This window comes from Phyllostomus hastatus, unplaced genomic scaffold (assembly GCF_019186645.2).
Source record: "Phyllostomus hastatus isolate PE091 unplaced genomic scaffold, TTU_PhHast_1.1 phas_scaffold_55, whole genome shotgun sequence".
NCBI lineage: Eukaryota > Metazoa > Chordata > Mammalia > Chiroptera > Phyllostomidae > Phyllostomus > Phyllostomus hastatus.
In genome coordinates, this window is record NW_025334035.1 from 13,636,924 (window position 1) to 13,657,915 (window position 20,992).

General features: G+C 47.5%; 1 protein-coding gene across 2 annotated transcripts; it reads right to left on the minus strand.

The window, feature by feature from the left end:
- Nucleotides 1–599: 599 nt before the first annotated feature.
- On the minus strand, nucleotides 600–20,929 carry GID4 (GID complex subunit 4 homolog). Of its 2 annotated transcripts, XM_045824538.1 has the most exons (7): nucleotides 20,409–20,929; nucleotides 19,279–19,350; nucleotides 15,190–15,249; nucleotides 10,426–10,533; nucleotides 8,019–8,120; nucleotides 6,005–6,135; nucleotides 600–3,722 (listed from the first exon to the last, which is right to left on the minus strand). In XM_045824538.1, exons 1-7 carry the CDS (start codon nucleotides 20,595–20,597, stop codon nucleotides 3,659–3,661), a joined length of 726 nt encoding a protein of 241 aa, XP_045680494.1. In that variant the 5' UTR covers nucleotides 20,598–20,929; the 3' UTR covers nucleotides 600–3,658. The 2 variants fall into 2 exon arrangements, with proteins under 2 accessions (XP_045680494.1, XP_045680495.1); XM_045824539.1 differs by lacking the exon at nucleotides 19,279–19,350.
- Between the last annotated feature and the right edge of the window lie 63 nt (nucleotides 20,930–20,992).

The following is a 20,992-nucleotide window of genomic DNA, read 5'->3' on the forward strand; positions in this document are numbered from 1 at the left end:
AACACTATAACAAGATAGCCCAGGTGTTCTGCCATTAGTCAGCAAGGTCTGTCAAAATCCCCATCAAGCCTAACAGGCTGGGTTAGGGCCCTAGGCCACAGGGTGCAGAGAAATCAAGGGCCAGAACTTTCCACTTAAGTCTGACTTTAGGACATTGGCTGGTGCAGCCTTTTTGAAGACGAAGTGCTGTGGGGCTTAGGCATTTTCTTGGAGGATCAGGTGCAGAGGGGAGACAGGCAGCAGCCTATCCCCAGCCACACTGCCTGTACCAGAACCAGACTGCGAAGCAGATGGTGAACATACAGCTCTGTTTGCCTGTTTTCTGTGTTAAATAACAGTATAAATCCAGAGCACATACAAAAAAATATACAGAAATTAACAAAACAGAGCTCAAACAGAAGTGCTGAGTGTCTGACCACACTGGACTGAGGCAGGAGCAAGGGCACAGCACCAGGTCAGCTCTGGCGTGGGCCTCGGCCCACTCAAAGCCCGCGGGGATCTTGGGACCTTCGATGGCCCAGAAGCCTCCAAAGCCACAGAGTCAGAAAGAGGACTGGTGTCATCTAACAAAACGGTTTCAATTTAGAAATAGGACAGACTCACTGCTTAAATACCTTTATTATTTTTTTAAAAATTATTTGGACATTGATAGCTCTGCAAAATACTTCTCCCACCCCAAACCCGCAAACCCCTTCCGCACATCCTCCCAAAAGAAATAAAAGTCGTACTTTGCACCCATTCACATCTAATTTTTAAAAACATGTAAGACTCAAAATCAAATATTATTTTTTTCCCAGAACTCGTTAGTAACTTTAAACCAAAATGCAACATACTTAATGGCATTTCTTTTTAAAAATTAGCTTATCAGACTATTTTATGAGGAAAAAAATCAATTCAAGGCCTTGGAGAGAATAGAGATTCCCTGTTTTGGAAAGTAAATGACATTGAAAAGCCTCTTACTCCCCTGGAGTTTGTAATTTCCTCATCACCAACAGAACCAGCCCACAGGTGGACTTTCTACTTCATATCAGGCATTGCTCAGGTACTTTGGAACTGCAGCTGAAAAGCTGTGAAGTGTAAAAGAAGGGGTGAGTGGGAAGGGACAATTCCAGCACAAGGCAATGACAAGGCTGGGACCACAGAAAGGAAGCTTTCTGAGCAGTGGAATAAAAACAGCCAAATTCCTAAGACCCCACACCTCTCAGCAGGATTGTCTGGGGAGAGGAAGACGGTAGAAAATCTGCAATCTGCACTAATTTCTGAATGATGAATACAAGTGTCAACCAAAATATTGCACATAATACCAGAGGCATGTAAACCACTGAGAACATTCCAGAAAGAATAACTGCAGATGGAGATGATCCCCAAGTGCCTCTAGGAACTGAGTGAGAGAGAAGGAGCTGATGTGATGGCATGGAAGTTACTGAGAGGAGGTGGAAAACAATCCTTTCCTTGTCCTCAATAGGTAGGTTTTATGCAGACAAATCTTCATCACAGACGTGTCCGAAAGATCTAATAAAGGTATCCCTTCTTCATTTCCTCCAATACAACTGGTGCACTTCATTATGGGGCTCAAAAAGGAAGAAGGAAATCCTACACAGAAGAACCCATCTGGCTAGCTGAACACTATCAATGTTTGCAAATGTCCTTCCCTGGCCATTCAACCAAGCCCACCAACCCACTGACCTCTCACAGCCACACAGAGGCCCTGATTTGCTCCAGAGGTGACCTCACCTCCCAGTGTTCTGAGTGATGTCTGTGTCCTTCAAGGAACTTGCAAAGTACAAATGCCATTTGCAAGCCGTGGGAGAAAAGTGGAGGGGCATGGGCCAGCCAGCACAGCCCCACTGCCTCCTTCACTTGTAGGTGACACCGGGCAGCTGAAGCCACAGCATGTGTCAGCGCCTCCTCACTGTGCATTCAGCTGGGTTGAATAGACGCACCCACGTATTGCCTTTTGGAGCTTTAAACTCAAGAAAACACTCCCGACTCATCTCTGAGAATGGCTGTAAGTCATTTTCCTCCTGCAGGCACAGAGGAATGCTCTAGGGCTCCATGGCCCTGGCCTACCTGGATGAGCTGGTTATACCTCTGCATTACGCCGAGGACCACACGTCGCAGCTGTCCTAACGCTGACTAACTCCTTTCCCATGTCATTCTCCTTTAAGGCGTCCACTCACATTCAGTCTCAGTAACAAACAGTACATATGCCATTAAAACGAAAGTCACTCCTTAAGAAGAAAATACTCCCCACCACTCATCTAGACTGAGGGCTTTGTGCTCTCTCACACGGCCCATGAGATGCAACTCTTGGCCTGTTCTGCTCCCGTTATAATGCTCTCTTATTGTGAAAGCTTTCCTTCCTGTACTCTTAAGTCTCGTAAACCACCAGAAAACCAATCTGCCACAGCCCTGTCCATGTCCAAGGGCCACAGCTGATGCCAACCTACTAAGCTTTTCAAACATTAAACAAAAAAAACAAAAACACACACACACACACACACACACTTACTTTGGCACGTGAGCCTTGAGTTACTTGAGCATGTTCATGTCCCTATCCCTCCCCGTCCCAATGTTTCAGTCGCTCTTTTGGGAGAGTGGTGGCCCCTTATGGGGATGAAAGAGATCTCCATGAAGCACTGCTGTGCTGAGTAGCAAAGGGGGAGGTACAAGTGCTGAGCTGGCCCCCGGCACAGTTCTCCTGTTCAGCACTGTGATTTATGCAATGCTGCAAAACTTTAGTACCAGGGTGACTAGTTTCAAACTGCTGGTTGATTAAATATACATTTACATATAGATATAGGTATAAAAATTACTAAGTCAACATTTGCTGTTTTCAATGTGAAAACGATAAAATGTAATTCTGAATAATTGTGCATTTGCCATAGGGTCCTTGTTAAAGGGATCATAAAAATAATTTTGCAATAAAAAAAACTTTTTAAAAAAGTTTAGTATTGCCCTCAAGTTCAAAAGTTTGGAGTGAACGTGCTAAGTGAGCAGGACTAGAATCTGTTCCTGCCAGGGACCTGGAAGCCTTAAATTTAGTGACCCCAGCAGCAGGCCCAGGGACCCTGCCAGCCCCTGACCAGCTTGGTGGGAACATCACAGGGCTGGGTGGCGCCAGGCGACTCAGTTAAACAATCAGCCTCTGCCTCGTGCTTCTCAGGTGGATGTTGCTGCAGCTCGCCAACTCCCTGCACAGAGCTCTGGGGGGCACACGGGTCCTGGGGCTCAGCTTTTCCTTGAGCTACCAGACTAAGCAACTGGGGGCGGGGGGCCACAATGGGGACCACTGAGCACCAAGGCTGAGGGTGGCCAGGGGCAGACCTTCTACTAGGCTGGAAGCGGGGATGGAGGAAGGAATGGGCATTTCAGTGATACAGAAGTTAGCTTTGCAGGAAGGAAAAGTGCATATAAGGTAGCTTAAAAACAGGGTCAGGGCAAATGGCCACAGAAGGGAGGAAGAATGGAGACAGCCCCCCCACCTGCCCTGCCAGTTGGCCAGGCCTCTGTGGGTCAGCACTCATGCTTTCTGATGTAAGTCTGCTCTCGAAGAGACAGGAACGCAGGTTCTCCTGGTTCTGGCAGGTACACTTTTTCTTGGCAAAGTTCTTGTTTGCCAAGTTCAGTTTTATTTGGTTGCTGCTCTGAGCCACTGTCACCGGAATTCATAGATGGGTGCGCTGTGCTCAGGAACGTGAGTGAGGTTGAGCGACTGGTACCTGCAATGGGAGAAAAGACAGAGACAGAAGGCGGTGGTCTCAGCACCCCAGAAATCTGACGAAGGATGTTCAAAAAGAACACAACCAAAGCGCCAGACAAGCCACACACTTGGATGGAATGCAAATTCATCTTGGATTTCTTCAGGTGAGCCGAGTCTGGTTTTACTTCAATTTCTTCAGTTCATCCTCCTGAACTATGCATGACCTGAGCTGTGTTTAGGCCTCCTGCTGTAGTCATGAAGCAATTCCAGTGGTGTGTCTCACTTAGTGAGAGGCTCAGTGAGCTGGAGAGGAGATGCAGGCTGAAGCCTGGTGCTCACTCCTGTCTCCCTGATGTCCAGCATCTCCACTCCCTCTGGAGTGTCAGGCTGCAGCTCCCTCGGAGCCTCATGGGGAACACAGTCTCAGCCCAGTTCTCCAAGGGCCTGAAGAGAACACAGGAAAGGCAGCTTCACGGCTAACCCTGTTTCACCCCTTATGTTCCTCTCCTCACTCTGCAGGCACGGCTCTTAGACTCAGAGGACACAGAGAGTTGGGAGGCGCCGTCTGCAGTTCCCTGGGCATGGTGCTCCGAGGAGTCAGGCAGGTGTAGGAGAAACAGAAGCCAGGACAACCCTGCATGGGGTGGCGGCCCTCAGGGACAGTCAGAATCGCTGGTGTGGATATACCACTCCCCTGATTTGTGTCACCCGGGGGAGTGGGGAGGCAAGAAAAAGCAGTTTACTGTTTACCAAAGTCATCAGGAAGGGTAATGCATCAGCTGTCAGAATACGCAAATCAAAATCATGAGATACTGCTTCATACCCACTAGGACACTACAATCATAAAGACATCATGACAAGTGTTGCTCAGGATATGAGGAAAGTAGAAAAATTGTAACCCTCATGCATCACTGGTAGGAGATGCAAAATGGTGAAGCTGCTTTTTGGTGGTTCCTCAGAAAGTTAAAAATAGAATTATCATATGACCCAGCAATTCTACTCCTAGGTATATGCCCAAAGGAACTGAAAGCAAGAACTCAAACACATACTTGTACGCCCACATTCAGACTGGAATTATTCATAACAGCCAAAAGGTGAAAACAACCCCAGTGTCTATCAGTTGGTGAATGGATAAACAAAATGTGGCCTATATCCTTATGAAAAATTAGTCAGCAATAAAAGGACTAATACACACTAAAACTCAGCTAAACTTTCAAATCACTATGCTAAGTGAAAGAAGCCAGGCACAAAGGCCATGTAACGTAGTGTGTGATTCCATTTACATGAACATCCAGAACAGGCCAATCGACAGAGACAGACGGCAGATCAGTGGTCGCCTAGGGTCAGGACGGGACGGGGGAGCTGGGGTGGCGGCTGAGGGGTGTAGGCCTGCAGGGCTTCTTCCTGTGCTGGCGGCTGCACGACTGTGGACACTAAAGGCCACTGAACTGCGCACTTGAAATGAGCGAATTGTACAGTAAATGAATTGCATCTCAATAAAGCTGGTTTTTAAAAGAGAATTATGGAAAGTTTTAGAAACTTTTTTGAAAACAATTCACCAAAACTGTAAAAACGGTGGCCCTCAGAGGCGCAGAACACAAAGTCTGAGCCAACCCAGGGCAGGGTCGCTCCCAAGTCACAATGTGTGAGAAATGTGAATGGAATAGGTGCTTCTGTACTCAGAGAAGAAATCAAGTATTTTATGATGTGGTTCACTCTTTAGGTATAACAAGATACTTAAAAAGCAGTAAGGAGACAGGAAAATCCCCCAAAAGGTGGCAAAAACTAGCACTTGCAGTGGCATTTGGTCCTTCACCTCGAACCAAACACAGGGCAGGACTATCAGCTACCATGGGCCCCTGGGTCACCAGGCTAAAATCAGGTGCATGTGGGATCTGCAAAGCCCTGGGACCAGGAGCACAACCACAAAATTAAAAAGGCTGCTGACAGCAAAATTCACACTGTCTGCAGCTGGATCTGACCTTTTAGCTACTGACTAGATTTGGGAGGAATGAATACAGAACTACCAAGATTGAGATAAGCAATGCAGGAAACAGTGCTGCTTGGAGGTGCTTAGCAGTGTGTCCCTTCCCCTGGCCCTCCATTCCAACCCGTTTGCTCTGCTCTGTGCCTGAGGACAAGCTCCGCACGTGAGTGACTCCTGTCACTTAAAGAGGTCCTTAGCACCCAAATAGAGAGCACACCCCATGCGGAGACCGGCAGCGAACTCTCCTTTTGAATCTGGTGAGCCAGGGACAGCCGGGGCAGCGACCCTCCGGCCCAGCCTCTGGGGCTCCTTACCATTCTGAGCTCCTATGGTAATAGTAGCCCTCTATGGAGGCTGCCGACTTCTGGAAGCAGATGTAGTAGAACCCGGCAAAGGAAGCACCGCTGATGTCTTTGATTGTGTGGTCTGGAACCAGGAACTGTTCCTACACACAGAGAGGAAGGTCAGTAACAGCACACAGTGAGCCCCCTGAGACCTCCCTGTTAACTACCAGTGAGTGCTGGGTATTAAGGCCCCACTGGTGCAGCCCAGCTTGCTGGGCGATGGAAAGCCTCTGCATCTCCACCGGCCCAAGGAGGGTACTGGTGGGCCCTGTGTGCAGCCTAGGTACTGATGTGGGAGATGGGCTTGAGCTTACCAGGATCAGCCACTAAGAGGAGGTGCCATGGTCAACACATCGCACAAATAAACCAACACCTCCTACTTCCCTTTCAGAGCCCGCAGACAGAACGGACTGGGCAGGGAAAGTTTCCACCCCACTCTAGGCCCTGTCACGAGGTCCCCGATCACCTCAAGAGTAGCAGGTCACCTCTGTTGACCTGTGGGTCATTCTGAGGGCAGCTCAATCACCACCGCCCTCATCATACCCCCTACAAAGCTCTATGCCTCACCAAAATCAACCAGGATATTACTGATCTTGATCAGGCCCCTTCTGAGAGGCAAGCTGGTTATCTCAGGCTGAAGCCAAGAGCCGCAAGACCCGTCCTGTGACCCACTCTCCCAGGGAGACCAGGTCAAAGGCCCCGGGCCCAAGGGGTCTGCTGAAAGCCCACAGGTGAGTCACCCTGAGAAACGCTTTGGAGACAAAACAACTCCATTGCTTTTTTGATCTTAAGACACCCTCTCCCCTTTTCTTCAACCTCTGAAATTGTAGTTTTTAAATTAATTTTAAGATGAGAACTGTACAAGACACTTCCTTTAACAGATGAGTCAGATGGCATACCCCCACCAGAGGGCAAGCCCCCAAGCACAGGGCTCACACCCAGCGGCACTCCTCAAAGGGGGTGATTCCACCCCCCAAATTACTACCTACACACAGTGAAGGTGGAAACAGCTCCTCTAAATGATCCGTCTACAGCCCTGACAGGCACAGCTCAGTGGGTCTGGCATCACCCCCCAAACAGAAAGGTCCCTGGATTGACTCTTGGTCAGGGCACACGTCCAGGTCCTTGGGAGGGTGTGCGGGAAGGAGTGGAACAACATTTCTCCCCATCAGTGCTCCTCTCCTTTCTCTCTCCCTTTCTTCCTCTTTCTAAAAATAATAACATCTTTAAAAAAACAATTTGTCTATATGAAAGCCAGCAAGATTTCAAGATCAAATAGCTTTTCCTATAGACTGGGGAGTAGGGCTTGAAGGTAGGTGTATGTTCACAGAGTGATTTAACAAACTTGCTTCATGAATTGCTATCTTGTGGTCATAACATAGTAACTATCACGCTACCAAATCAGGGAGCACATGTGAGTTCTCAGGCCAAAGCCAATCCAGTGAGTCCAGCCCGATGGAGTTGTCTGAGGGCTGGTGAGTGGAAAACCTGAATTCCATTCCTGGTCCCTCGCTTTCTGGGCTGGAGGGAGCCTGAGGAGCGGAGACTGCACGAGTGAGGCCTGGGCAAGAATACGGTGAGGAATAGTCACTTAAATGGCACTGAAGCCCATGGCTGAATAGGGGACAGAGGATGACTGCATTCAAGGAGCATTAGGCCATCCCCTGAGTCCACAGAACACGAGAGCTGCTTTAGCCTGGAGGACAGAGGGCTTCTTGGGTGGGAGCAAGGATAGGAGCAGACACAAATGACAGTGTCAGGGGTGAGCACTCTGAGGCCTGAGTCCACCTGCTACCACTGAGAGTCTGACCACAGGGAAACCACAGGGTGTCCAAAGTAAACCAGAGCACCTGGAGCCACGCAGGCCTTTTACAAGTGAGTGAAGTCCCCACCAGGAAGACACACGGGACTGAGCATGGGACACAGCGAGCAGGTGGGGCACACCACAGGAGCTGGCACAGGTGCAGAGCCACCGTGGGCTTACCTTCCATCTCATGAAGACATAGTCCCCATTCTTCAGCTCTTCATAATCAAAGTCATCTGAATTAAATGATTTTGCATACTGATAAAAAGCCAGAAACTTGCCCTGAAAGCAAAGAACAGAGTAAGAGAATAAGTACCCAGCAGGAGAGGCTAGCGTGGGGCTGCCCTTGTGCCTAGGTCCAGCACCCAGCACCAACTCGGGGGTGTGATGGCTGTCCATGTGATGCCAGCGAGAGCAGTGGAAGCTGAGGGCGGGAAAGAGAGCCTCGGTCACCCCGGCACACTCAGACCTGGGCTCAGGACAGAGGCCTACCCTCAGCCAGCCCCTGTGGCTGAGGAAGGGCGGCAGCATAGAACAGATGCAAGTCTAGGAGCCTTTTCTCAGAGCACTTGACCACAGACAGAGTTTGCTTCCTTTAACAAGTAAGTCAGGACCAGCAAGCAGATCCCTGCAGGCAGGCAGGCAGGCAGACAGCAGCCCAGAGACTGGCGGAACCACTCAGAGCCTGCAAGCCAGGTGCAGACAGTGCTCAGGGAGGTGGGCCCTCTGGCACAGTACAGTGCTGGGGGCTGGCTAGGTAGGTAGAAACGGGAAACAGGCAGTATGTGGTTAAGTTAAAAAAAAAAAGGAGACTAGAAATATGTTACAAAACTGTATCTTATGATCCCCATTTTGTTCAGAAAAAAAGTATAGATACTCAAACAAGACCCAGGAAAAGGTTAATATCTGCTTTAGCTCTGGTTGTTGTCATGATAGGTGACTTTTTTCCTTTTGCTTTTTTCTCAAATATTTTTAAACAAGCATATATTAATTTTAGAAGAAAACATCTTAAGTGAGATTACAGAAATATTAAGTCACAGAATGTTACACACATATTTTTATTTTAAATAGATTAATTATATGGAATCTTGACTTTATAGTATCACTGTAACACCAATGTAAAACACCACACAGAAAATCTGAGGGTGAAATGCAATGTCTCCAATTCCAGTTTACAAAGGAAAAAGGACATCGCAGGTGGAGTCTGTAAGACACTGCATCCCTGACAAACGGAGGCACCATGCAGACCTGCAAGAGTCCTTTGCGGGCTTGGAGTCCCGGGAGCTGCTGAGCACCACAGTCCAAAGGCCCAGCTTCTTGTTTCACTCAGCCAGCACACCCGTGCCAAGGGGGATCTTTGTACCTGTTTTGCTCAAAATATTTCGATTCAGCCTAACAGAGGCTAGAGTCCCAGATATTTTCCAGAGCTCTAATGGGAAGTCCATGGGAAAATCAGAATTGCTTTCCAGGTATTTAATGTGCAGCCAAGCTAGCCCCAAACTGGGGCTTCACTGGGCCCCAAAGACCTTGCTCTTTGAAAGGACCAATCTGAGATGGAAAACTAAGTTGAATGGAGACAAGCTGTGGTTCACAACAAAAAAGGACGTCCTCCCTGGGGCTGTCCAGGAGAGGTGGTGAGCCACACAAGAAGGGCCCTCACTGGGTGCCTCAGAGCCCAGCACCACGCTTGGATGCTGGCACTCATCAGCCACCACTAGGGCTCTGCCAAAGTTTTTGGATACATAAGTCTTGTTCATTCTCTCGTATTACGGAGACACAAAGGACTGTCAGTTTTAGTGGTCTCTTTGATACAATAGTCAAAACATGTAACTTTCAAAAATGCTCTAAAAAGCTCAAATCTAAATTTAAATTTAATCAAACTCAGCCTTTGATAGATGTTCCTTTCCTAACTCAAGAGAAAAACATTAATAAACAAAGCAGCTTCCCTACAGTAAAGGGAACTCAGATGAGGGTCTGGCTGCAGCAGGAGTCTTCTCCAAGCACTGCTATGCCAGAGTCAGGAGAGACAGCGAGTCTTCCTTATTAACACAAACAATCGTTTCTGATTGGCTTAGAGGGTGAACATGATGGACTTCCTCACTGTTAAACCAAAATATATCATTGCCGTGGCCAGCTAAGCCAAAGGCTTCTATGAGAAATGGGTTTTGGACGACAAGACTAGTGTGACAGCTGAAGGAGAGACCACAGGGCAGAGCTCACTACAGAGGAATGAGACCACGCCCCACACCTGCCAGCTGGGGGCAGGGGCTGGTTTTCTCCACTGGGTCCTGCCAGGACTGGAAACTGGGCCTTGTCTCTCCTGAGCCACGAGGGGAAGAAGCCTCCAGCGGTTTTGCCAAGGGGAGGGACAGCCTTCCAGGAGCAGCACCTCTGTCTTGGAACCTGAAGTCTGAGGCCAGAGGCCACCAGTGTATGTTTCATAGGATTTCCCCAAGTACAGGAGATTAGAAAGGAACTGTGGACAGGAGATGGACAAACAGAAAGGACAGGGAGATGGTGGTAAAACCCTGAGGGCCAAGCTCCTTGGCTCCCCCTTGTGGCCCAGGGCGGTCAAAGGTTTACTCACCCAGTGTTTCCGGTCAACATCTTCATCTGCATCCCACTTTCGAGTTAAGAAAGGGTGTTTTTTGCTGATTATTTCTCCTTCAAAGAAGGTTGTAAGGGTTGGATACTCCTATGGTAAAAACCCAAATATCAAAACAATATGCTGAACAGGAATTTTAACCGTTTACAAAGGAAAAAGCAACCTTATTTTAGCTTCTTCCCAATATTTAAAAAACAAACAAACAAACACAAGAACCAATCACTTGGCTAACCAACAACCTGGCAATTTGCCAACGGCTGTGCTGAGAACCCAAATGGGAGGTGCCGGGAGAGTAGATTATCTCTTGGACTTCGAGGACTTTACCAGAAGCACAGAACTTTCTCCAACTTCACTTGTTATGTGTTGATCACTCAAAAGAGAATTTGGACGATTCCCACAAGTGAATTCTGAATATTCCAATACACAAAGAAGATGGTAACTAAGTAGATTATACTTTCCAAGGAAAACATCCAGCCTCCAAAATTATGGCCCTCACAGTTAAGCCTCCCTCAAACCGCAGCCTGGCCCACTGGTTTTCACACTGGCTCAGTGCTTTGTCCCTTTTATGCCAATTCTTCAGGTTTCTAACAGTGGATTTTTTAGTAGAATACCTTAATATACTTGATATGTTTCATTCTATCATCATATAAACAAAGATGATTTATATTAGAAAAATATATGTAAATCGGATCTGCAATTGAAAATCATAACTGAAAAAGAATTCTGTTGGAAAAATAAATAAGCTGTATTCCTACTTGAGCGCTTAGAATACTCCTGATAATTTTATTTGCTATTTATCTGCTAAGGAGGCACCAAATTAATGGAAGAAAAATTAATATGGTAAAAAGCTGACCATTTCTCTGCATTTGTGAAAAACCACCCCACCCACCCACCCATCCTCAGCCCAGCTGCCAGGCCCCCAGAGTTTCCTGGGAGTGGGGCAGTGACAGCAGTGCCCAGCAAACCACAGTCACAGTCCTAACATCCATGAGACCCCAGAGGTCCCACTTTCTTCTTCAGGCCCTACGTTAAGACTCTCTTGTTCTGTGACAAACATCTATACACGTTTAAAATACGTCTGCTCCAGTGGCTTTGCCTCTTCTCCCAGCTCAACCTGACCCGTAGCTTGGCAGCTGCGTGAAGGGGGCAGCTGCTCAGGTTTGGTGGTGGCTAGGAAACAGCATTGCCAGCACCACTGCAGTGATGGAGGGGCCTGCTGCATGGCACACTGCAGGGCATACCAGTCTCTCAACAGAGAACCTCCAGATATTATAGATTTAACCTCCTCAAACCACAGCCCCCTCACCCCAACACTGCTCCGGGTTCTTCACGCAGATATTTATATACACAAAGTGAAGAAATGAAAGAGAAACTTTTCTAAATGGAAACCTGATTTTAAAGGTATAGACTAAATCACACTAATCTGTTTTAGGAAGGACTATTATGGAAAAAAAGTTCTACGTAAGTTAGCACCCGACTCAAACTTTTAAATGAAAAGCTATAGTACTGGCTGGTATGGCTCAGTGGACTGAATGCCGGCCTGAGAACCAAAGGCACACTGGTTTGACTCCCTGTCAGGGCACGTGACTGAGTTGTGGGCCAGGTCCCCGGTTGGGGGCACATGAGAGGCAACCACTTGATGTTTCCCTCACACACCAATGTTTTTCTTTCTCCCTCCCTTCTTCTCTCTAAAAATAAATAAAATCTTTTTTCAAAAGCTATATACAGGGTGGGGCAAAGGTAGGCTAACAGTTTTTCATATGAAAAATACAATAATAAATAATAGAAGAATAAACTCTGTGTTTACATACAAATAACTGCAATTTTCTTATTCACAACCTTTAATATTTTCCAAAACTTCCATAAAAGAGAAAAGAAAATGATAAGATGGTTTATTATAATACAATGAAAATACTTATGGTTCAAATCTCATTTTCCTAACAAATGATTCTGCACTGACTTCTCTCTAAAAACATTTTAGGCAGCATATCAGGATGACTCTAAAGTCCCCCAAGTTCAGAGAATTAAATAAAGTACTTAATGAATTAGAGCTACTATGTACAGAAGTCACCAAAAAGACAGTATCTCTCAGTGAAGGAACAGGAAATTCAAGCACCTGACTACAGCCAAATGGGTGGTGTTCACAGAGCCAGAGAAAGAACTCTGCAGCAGAAGGGAGGGAGAGGGACATCAGAGAGAAGCCCAGCCAGCACCCTCCTCTCACCCCCCAAGTCTGTGCAGGCTTCCTACAGTAGCCTGGTTGTTGCCAGGCATTTAAGATGTACCACCCACTCCCCCTCAGATTCCAGGCTCACTGAAAACTGTCTGGTGACAGCTCTGGCTTTCCGTGTTGGCCTGCCTCCTGGGGGATCAACATCCAAATAACCAGTAAGTCAAAGAGAGCTTCTGGATCATGCACGTAACTTGTTTTGTAAATGTGTAAACTAGCACTCTGTTCACACATTGGTCTTGTCTCCCTTGTTCTGAGCAGGTTTAGCACAACCTCGGAGGGAGCTTCTAGAGCTTTCCAAACTGGTGTAGTGAACAAGTGGGAGTCTGACGTGACTCCCCCACGCTGGGGCTCTCCCTAGGCCCCATGCAAGCTGCTCGCCAGAGGACTCCCCAGGGATGATCCCTTCCACTACTGCAGGCTCAGAACTGCAAAGAGAATGTTATTTGACACCCATTCCTCACAATTCTGGGATTTCATTTCCAGAAGGCACACAAACTTTAAAGCTGTGCTAGTTTGTGAATGTGAGGTCGCAAAGAGGCAAGCAAGCTCCAATTTAATAGTTAATTCCATATTGTAAATACAGAAAGACTATAACTGAAACCCAACCATTTGAATACTTTTATTAAAATAAGTTACATACTTGAGACTTTAATAGCTATAAGTAGAAAAGCAGACCAAAATGAATAACTGCATTTTATAAGACTGGTATAAAGTCACTGTCAGCCTTTTCTGCATTTTACTAATTATCTACAGTGACTTTGTATTAGATTTAAAATTTAAAAAGTTATTAAGAATTTGCACAACACCACACCTATACTAAAAGCCAATGAACAGCATATTTTAAATGGGCAAGCTGTATGGTATGTAAATTATACCTCAATAAAGTTACTAAAAAATGTTATTTAAAAATATGGATTCAAAGAATCCTCAAGTTGAGCATGACTCAGAAGCCTCAGGAAACACATCAGCCTTTCTCTAACTAAATAGCACTTCAGCCCCATAAGTGAGTCTACCACTCAACCTGGATCTGACCACTCTGGGGAGGGCGTGTGCTCCTGAGGCCACTCCAGGTCCAGTTGGGCAGGACTGGCCAGGATGGTGGTCTCCGAGTCCAGGCCACGAATAGCTGTGGCCCTGAGCTGGCCTCCATTGGAGGGCCATGCCAGCACCCCCTCCTCAAAAGAGCTTGGCTATCTGTGACTGAGAGGTGGGGCTACCGTTCCTGACAGAAAGTTCAAAGCAGTTCTGTACACTGTTTGGGGATTTTTAATGCCACTTGGCATTTCTGTGCAGCTTCCTATGACCAGAATCACTGATCTTTAGAATCAACATTAAGTATTCTGCATTACAAATGTTCCTGGTTTCCTTATGAAGTTAAATGTTTATGTTCTGCATTCAATTAATCTGGCTGCCTAAGAGTTGAACATATTCTGTTTACTATGGGTTTTCTACTACCACAGATTCAAAGGTTAGCTTCCTTCATTTTGCTAATCCCTACTTGACTGGATAAGTTTCCAGAGGTCATGCAGTGATTACCTTTTCATCTCAACAACAAACTTCATAGGGAATTCTCAACCAAACTCCTGACAGAGAAGGAGGAGAACCAGATGGAATAGAGGAGACAGAAAGAATTGTTTGGAGACTGAGGGATAATCAGGGCCTTGTTGGTATTTCACAATGTATCACATTATAATCCACCACTTCTATTACATTGTTTCCTCCCCACTAGGACAAGCCCCTTGAGTAGATAGAACAGGTATTTTTAATTCTCATTTTATAATGAGGAAACTGAAGGGAAATTAAAGGTCATGGAGCCAGTACGGGACAGAGGGAGAATGCTACCCGGCTCCTTTCCACAGCTCCCTGCAGCATTCACAGACACTGCTGGGCCATCAGCACAGTGAGGACAGATCAGGTCCACAGGACACTGCAGCCAGGCCCAGCCCAGCCCTCACCGTGGAGTTAGGCGGCCAGTTCAGTCCCCTCCTTCCTCTTCCTGTTTACTTAGTAGTGGGAAAAGAAAGGATGCTCTCTCTTGCTTCCTATGTTTCCAGGAGTTCTGTGGTTTAAAAAGTGGTTCAAAGAAAAGAAAACACTCTACATTTACGTAGCAGCTACTTCTATTAGAAAATGGTCACTTTTCACTGCTCCAGTGAACTAAAGAACTTCAAAGACCTCATTCTCAAAGGACTGATGCTTATTTCAGAAACTGTTAAGCTTATGAGGGTGGTAGCTATATTCTTATTTTTTCTCAAAAATGATTAAAAATGAAGTCAACAGTATTAATCACATTGTGACTTACTCTTTAAGTATCCTAAACTTTTAAGATGTACAAATCTGTATACTTTCTAACAGGACACATCAAAACTGCATGCTTTATGCTCATCACACAATAACAACACTTAGAGCACTTTAATCAAGACTCCAAGAGTCGAAACTACTTGCCCTTCACACTGAGACTGTTGAGTGTGCAGTTTACTTTCTAGTTCTAGTTCGTTTATATGAGTGCTTACCTCAGTAAGGCCTTTAATCTTCAGGTATCCACAAAGATAAGAGTTGCCCATGTCCACATGCTGGAAAGAAAAGACACACGGCCTCGTTACAAACGGAGGAAATACCAAAGACAAGCTGGAGTTACTTCCTGGGGTCATTGCTGAGACCAAGTGGAGAAAGGGAGGCCTGAGGTCAGCGCTCAGCCTGGGGCTCACCAGCCTCAGAGACCTGTGTGAGTCTTCTCCATCCATCTGCCTGGTCAGATGAAGCTCAACTTCACTTGGCTGAATATCTTGGGACCAAAGTTCCTTCCTGGACCCGCAAGCTCGCTCTAGCCTCACTTTTGTACTTTCTCCAACACCAGTCTCCATTGGTTCACAGACTTGGTGCGTCATCAGCCAGTGGGCCTCCATTTCTTCCTGCACATGTGGTGTCACTCCTAACCTGGGCTTCCTCTGCTTGGTAACATCTGTCTGGCCTATTTCTGTCTCCACACTGCTAAATCACTGGCCTATGAGTCCACTCCTTCCCTCTATTCACACTAAGTACCATCCCACATTATTTATGAAATGGGCAGAATATTCAGGAAAGGCATGTTTCAAAGACTTATGTGGTATAAATGTGTTATAAACCAAAATGACAAGCCCAAATCCAAATAAACTGTGAAGGCCTGCTCTGCCCACTTCACATGAGGGTGCTTGTATTTCTTGATGAGGAGAGGAGCCTAAAATAAACAGAAGTAACAGGTGTAGGTTTTGAGGTTTAGCAGCCACCCATCAACCTATTTCCTATTTTTTCACACTGGCAGGGCCCAGATCTTGTTTAACCCTGGCCCTGCAAGTCCTGGTCAACCCTGATGGATCCAAGGCAAACACGTGCCCCCTTCCCCTTGTGAGTTGTCGGTTTAGGGGTGAGTGACCTAGTTCTCGCCAATTACATGCATGTATCAGTCTTCTGCGTGCTTCTGGGAAAAATTCTGGCTTTTGGAGAAGCTCTTTTTCTTCCCCTTGAGGCGGCAGCCACCTAGAGATCATGAGAAACAGTCTGGGAAACACCCAGGATGGCGGCTCAGAAAAATGGAAAGAAAAGGGCCCTGAGTGAACCAATCCAGATTAAGCCACCTCTAAACTTTGTGTCATATGAGATAACAGGTTCACTTATTCTTGAAGCTATTTGGAAATGGCATGGTTACTTGTAGCTGAACGCATACTAACTAGTGTATTTTACCTCAATCTATACAGACTCATCCTGAATAGGCAGGTTTTCAGATTTTATGGCAATTAGGCTTATTTACAAAGTAAACCCCTGGAATTAAAGCAAAACAAAGTACAATGGTGCTGTAGCACATTGCCATTTTAATGTTAAGAAACTGGAAAATCTTCGTGGAATGTATCAGCTTTGGGGACTCAACTGCTTCCAATCACACTGTAAATCAAACACTAAGGCGATCCTCAAAAACTGTAATGAGCTCACTCAGCCAGATGAGGTCAGCACCAGAGCAAATGGCTTCAATGAAGCTAAAGTGCTCCCAGTTTGGTGCTGGTGACAAAAGTATTCCATGTGAAAACTGCCAAAGCATTTTAAATATTCTCATCTGCTGACCCTGGTATTGGACGTTATCTAAAGCAGCTGTACTAAGTTGGTTCAGTGAAGAACTTATTGAAGGATACACAATTCTAACCTGAGGCCTTCAATTTCACGTATGCGATTCTCACTGAATTCAATATAGCTTGGGATCTCACAGCTGCTGGAAAGGGTATCAGGTGGCAAGGATACTTGCTAATAAGATTAAAACTTTAACTGTAAATTGGCTAACACTTTGCATGCATTATCACAAGAATCAGAATTTTAATTTGGCTTCCATTCAACCATGTGTCTCTCTCATTCTGCCCAAATTGATCTTGATGGCTGTTGAACTCGAATACACCACAGTGTAGAAAGCTTTAACTGAACAACAGGCCAGCATCTCAGTGAGAGCGACATGGCATTTTCAAGAAGGTCTCACAGAACAGCTGTATCCAACAGCTGCTCTTTTTAATATTCCCTTCACACTGACCCGGGCCTTCACTTTACTCTTGGCTTCTTGGATGGCAGAGGAGAAACAACAGTCACAGTAACCATCACCACCACCAACATACCCAGTCAGGATCTCACAAAGTTTGAGGAACTCTTTCAACTGGAATCTCAAACCAAGAAAAGCACTCCGATGAGCACAGAAGAGATGTGGAATGTCACCAGTCATTAGGGAAATTCAAATCAAAACCACAGAGAGGTACTATCTCACCTCCTAGGTTGGCTACAATCAAAAAGAGGGACAACAGCAAGTGTTGGTGAGGATGGGGAGAAGTTGGAGCCCTCCTACCATGCTGATGGGAAAGTAAGGTGGTGCAGACATTTCAGCAATTGGTCTGGCAGTTCCTCAAAATGTTAAACATGGAGTTAGCATGTGACCCAGCCATTCCACTCTTGGGTATCTATCCAACAGAAATGAAGACATATGTCCACACAAAACACTGTACATAAGTGTTCACAGCAGCATTATTCATAACAGCCAAAAAGAGGAAACGGCCCAAATGTCTATCAACTGATCAGTGGACACACAAAATTGTTGTATCCCATATAATGGACTATTACGCAACAACAACAAATGACGCAGGCACATGCTGCTATAAGGATGAATCCTGAAAACACAAGAAACTACACACAAAAGGCCACACATTGTATAATTCCATTGATGTGAAATGGCCAGAATAAGTAAATCTTAGAAAATAAATTAGTGGTTGCCTAGGGTTGGAGTGGGGGTTACAGCTTAGGGTTTGGGGTTTTGTTTATGTTTCTTGTTTCAGTGTGAAAACTAGATTACAGTAATGGTTATACACCTTGTGTGAATATACTAAAAACTACTGAATTGTACACCTTCAATGGGTGACTTGTATGGTATGTGAATTATATCTAAATAAGGCTGTTGTGAAAACAAAAGAAAGTAGGGAAGAGGATAAGTTATAAAAAGGCTGCAGCATTCTAAAAAACCAGTCCTGGCTGGGGAAAAAAAACAGATGAGGGGGCAATTCACATGCCACTGAACCTCAACATTGGGCAGTGGCTTCCCAGCCAGACAGATGGCGGCCTTCCTGGGCATGGCCGCTGACCCCCCTGTCACACCCCCTACTCCCGGGCTCCCAGCCATGGGCTGGTCTGGTGTCTGCTCTGGGCCGCCCTGAGACCTAGCAGTCATACACCAACTCAGTCAGCACTTCCACCAGTTCACAAGAAAACTGCACCTGAGAGAAATTCAGAAACAACACACTGCTGACAGAAGCCTAGCTGCCACAGTAACCAAAGCAGACTCTTCTCTGACACTTGGCTCCCCTGCCAGTTCTTCCCCAACATGTCAGAAACCATCAAATTACACAATGGGCACAAACTCAGGATCATCCCAAAAGTCATCCACACCAGGGATCTCTTTCAGAATTTTATGATTAGTTGCAAACAACGTGTGCTTTTGTACTGAATTCTTACGTTTCAAGCAAAAGAAGGGGTATCGCCATGAGGTATTAATTATAGACTGAAATACCTCATCCATGAGTTTTTCAATTACAACAAATACCATGGCTCATAATAGAAATTTAAGTTTATGGCCCAAAGATAAAATTACTATGAAGATGCAGCTCTCCAAATCCAGAAAAGAGGGTATTTTTTCCGACAAAATAGTAAAAAAAAAAAAAAAAAGAAGCTGATCAATGCTCTACAGTTAGCAGAAAGGAAATGTGCCTCCGTTGTCTTTTGGGTGGGAGACATACTTGCTCAGAAGAGAGACTGTTTTAAGAATTAAAATGTAAAAGGGCAAAGGGCAAGTATATGGAAAAGACATTCTACCTTCTACCCCCACACATGGCAGCAGTGAGGCAGCACACTAGGACCTCAAATCTTCTTTGAGGGCTTTGGAGGGGTGTTTGGAAACAGCCTAGGAGGTGGGTGTCAGGCTAGGACAAAGGGGACAGTGAGGTGGGGAGTGGGTCTTGAAACAGGCCAAGGTAACTACAGAGGAGGAACATTTTTGGAGGGAGGAGAGAGAAAGGGAGTATTTAAAAATATGTGAAATGTACTACCATATGCCAAGAGGGATAAGGTGCAGGAAAGGGTCCAGGCAGGTGAGGCTGGAGTTCCAAAGCTGTCAGGGGCTGCCATCAGGTACTCAGAAATCCAGGTCCAGTGGGGGGCGCGGAGGTGGAAGGGCATGGGAAGGAAATACAAGGGTGAGAATACAACTGAGTGAGGTAGGGCTCCCAGTCCACTGCTCTCAGAGGTTGGGAGGTAGCCTTGGCTGTGTGAATAGAATTTAAAAAACCCTTTCTTGGAGCCAGAAAGGAAGAAGATGAAGGTAGGAGGTGGGAAGATCTGGGTATCGAGGTCAGGGCAAGTAGCCAGAGAACATGGGCAGGAGCAAGAGAAGCCTGGGAAAAGGGGCCTAGGTGTGAGGCAGCTGTGAGGAGCTGGGCGTGGAGACCAGAAAGAGACTGGGGCGGCGGGGGAAACAGGCAAAGGAGACTCGACCCTAACAATGTGAGGAGGCCTGCCCCGCTGCACCCAGAATGTGTGCCTAATATGGGCGGTGGGGGGCCAAGGGCCAGGAATCGGTTGGGCTGTGGGGGGGGGGGGGCTCTCGGGCTCAGAGGCGAATGGAGGGAGGGTGTCCCCAAGTCTGAAGGTTGATAAAGCTTTCCCAAGAAGGAAACCCTAGGAGGTTTCCTGGGACTGAGGAAAGCGGGGAAAAAGAGGCATGTCTCAGGTCTGCGAAAATCTGACATGGGCCTTGCCACGGAAGGGTCCCGAATCAGAAGAAGCCAACGGAGAGTGCTTCAGGGTCTGAAGGGGGCTGGAGGGAAGGCTGGTCTCGGGACGACAGGTCTCGGAGAGCAAGGACCCAAGTGTGCGGGTGGCCAGGCATGGGGGGCTTCCGGATCCCAGGAGGGCTGGTCGCGGGCTTCAAGTCTGGGAGTGTTTGGGGTCTGCCAGGAGCTGCTCACAACAGGCTCCGGATGTGAGGGGCAGGTCAGGGTTGGGGCTCGGCGAGTGTAAGACACCAGTTGGGCAGGTCCCGGGGTGAAGCGCCGGGTGCAGGAGGCCCGGCTGCGTGGGCCTGGTCCGCGGCTGCGGGCTCGAGGAGCCGGGGGCAGGCACGGCCGTGAGCGCCGCGAGGAGGCCCTCGGGCCCCGGCCCGGCCCGGCCCGGCGCTCACCTGCAGCACCACCTCTACGTCGTACGAGTTCCCCTTGCTCTTCTGGTGGCCGCGGAACTTGGAGCCGCTGTAGAGCAAGCTGGTGGCCACGCCGGGCTGCTGGGTGTTGATGGGTGGCGGCGGGATGAGCGAGGCCGCGGAGGCGACCGAGGCACCGGCCGGAGGTGGACACTCGGTGCGGACCGGCATCGCGGGGTCCCCCGGAGCCAGGGCTGGGGGAGGGGGAGAGGAACCGCCGCCGCCGCGCGGGAGCCGAGAAGGGTGGCAGGGAGGGAGGGGCCGGGGCGCGCACGCGCTGGGTTGGGACGGGAGGGGGGACCACTCGCCCGCTGCCTGCGGACCAACCGCTCCGGCCTCCACCGGGCCCCCGGGACCTACAAGAAGGGCTCCCAGGTCCTGAGCTGAGTACCCCTCCCCACTTGCCCTCGCGCGCGCGCGCGCGCGCGCACATACACACACGGGCACGCGCGCGCGCACACACACACACACACACACACACACTCACTCACTCACTCACTCACACACACCCCTTCCGATTGGCCCGGACGCGCGTGGGGGTCGGGATCAGGCTCAGGCGGCGCTCC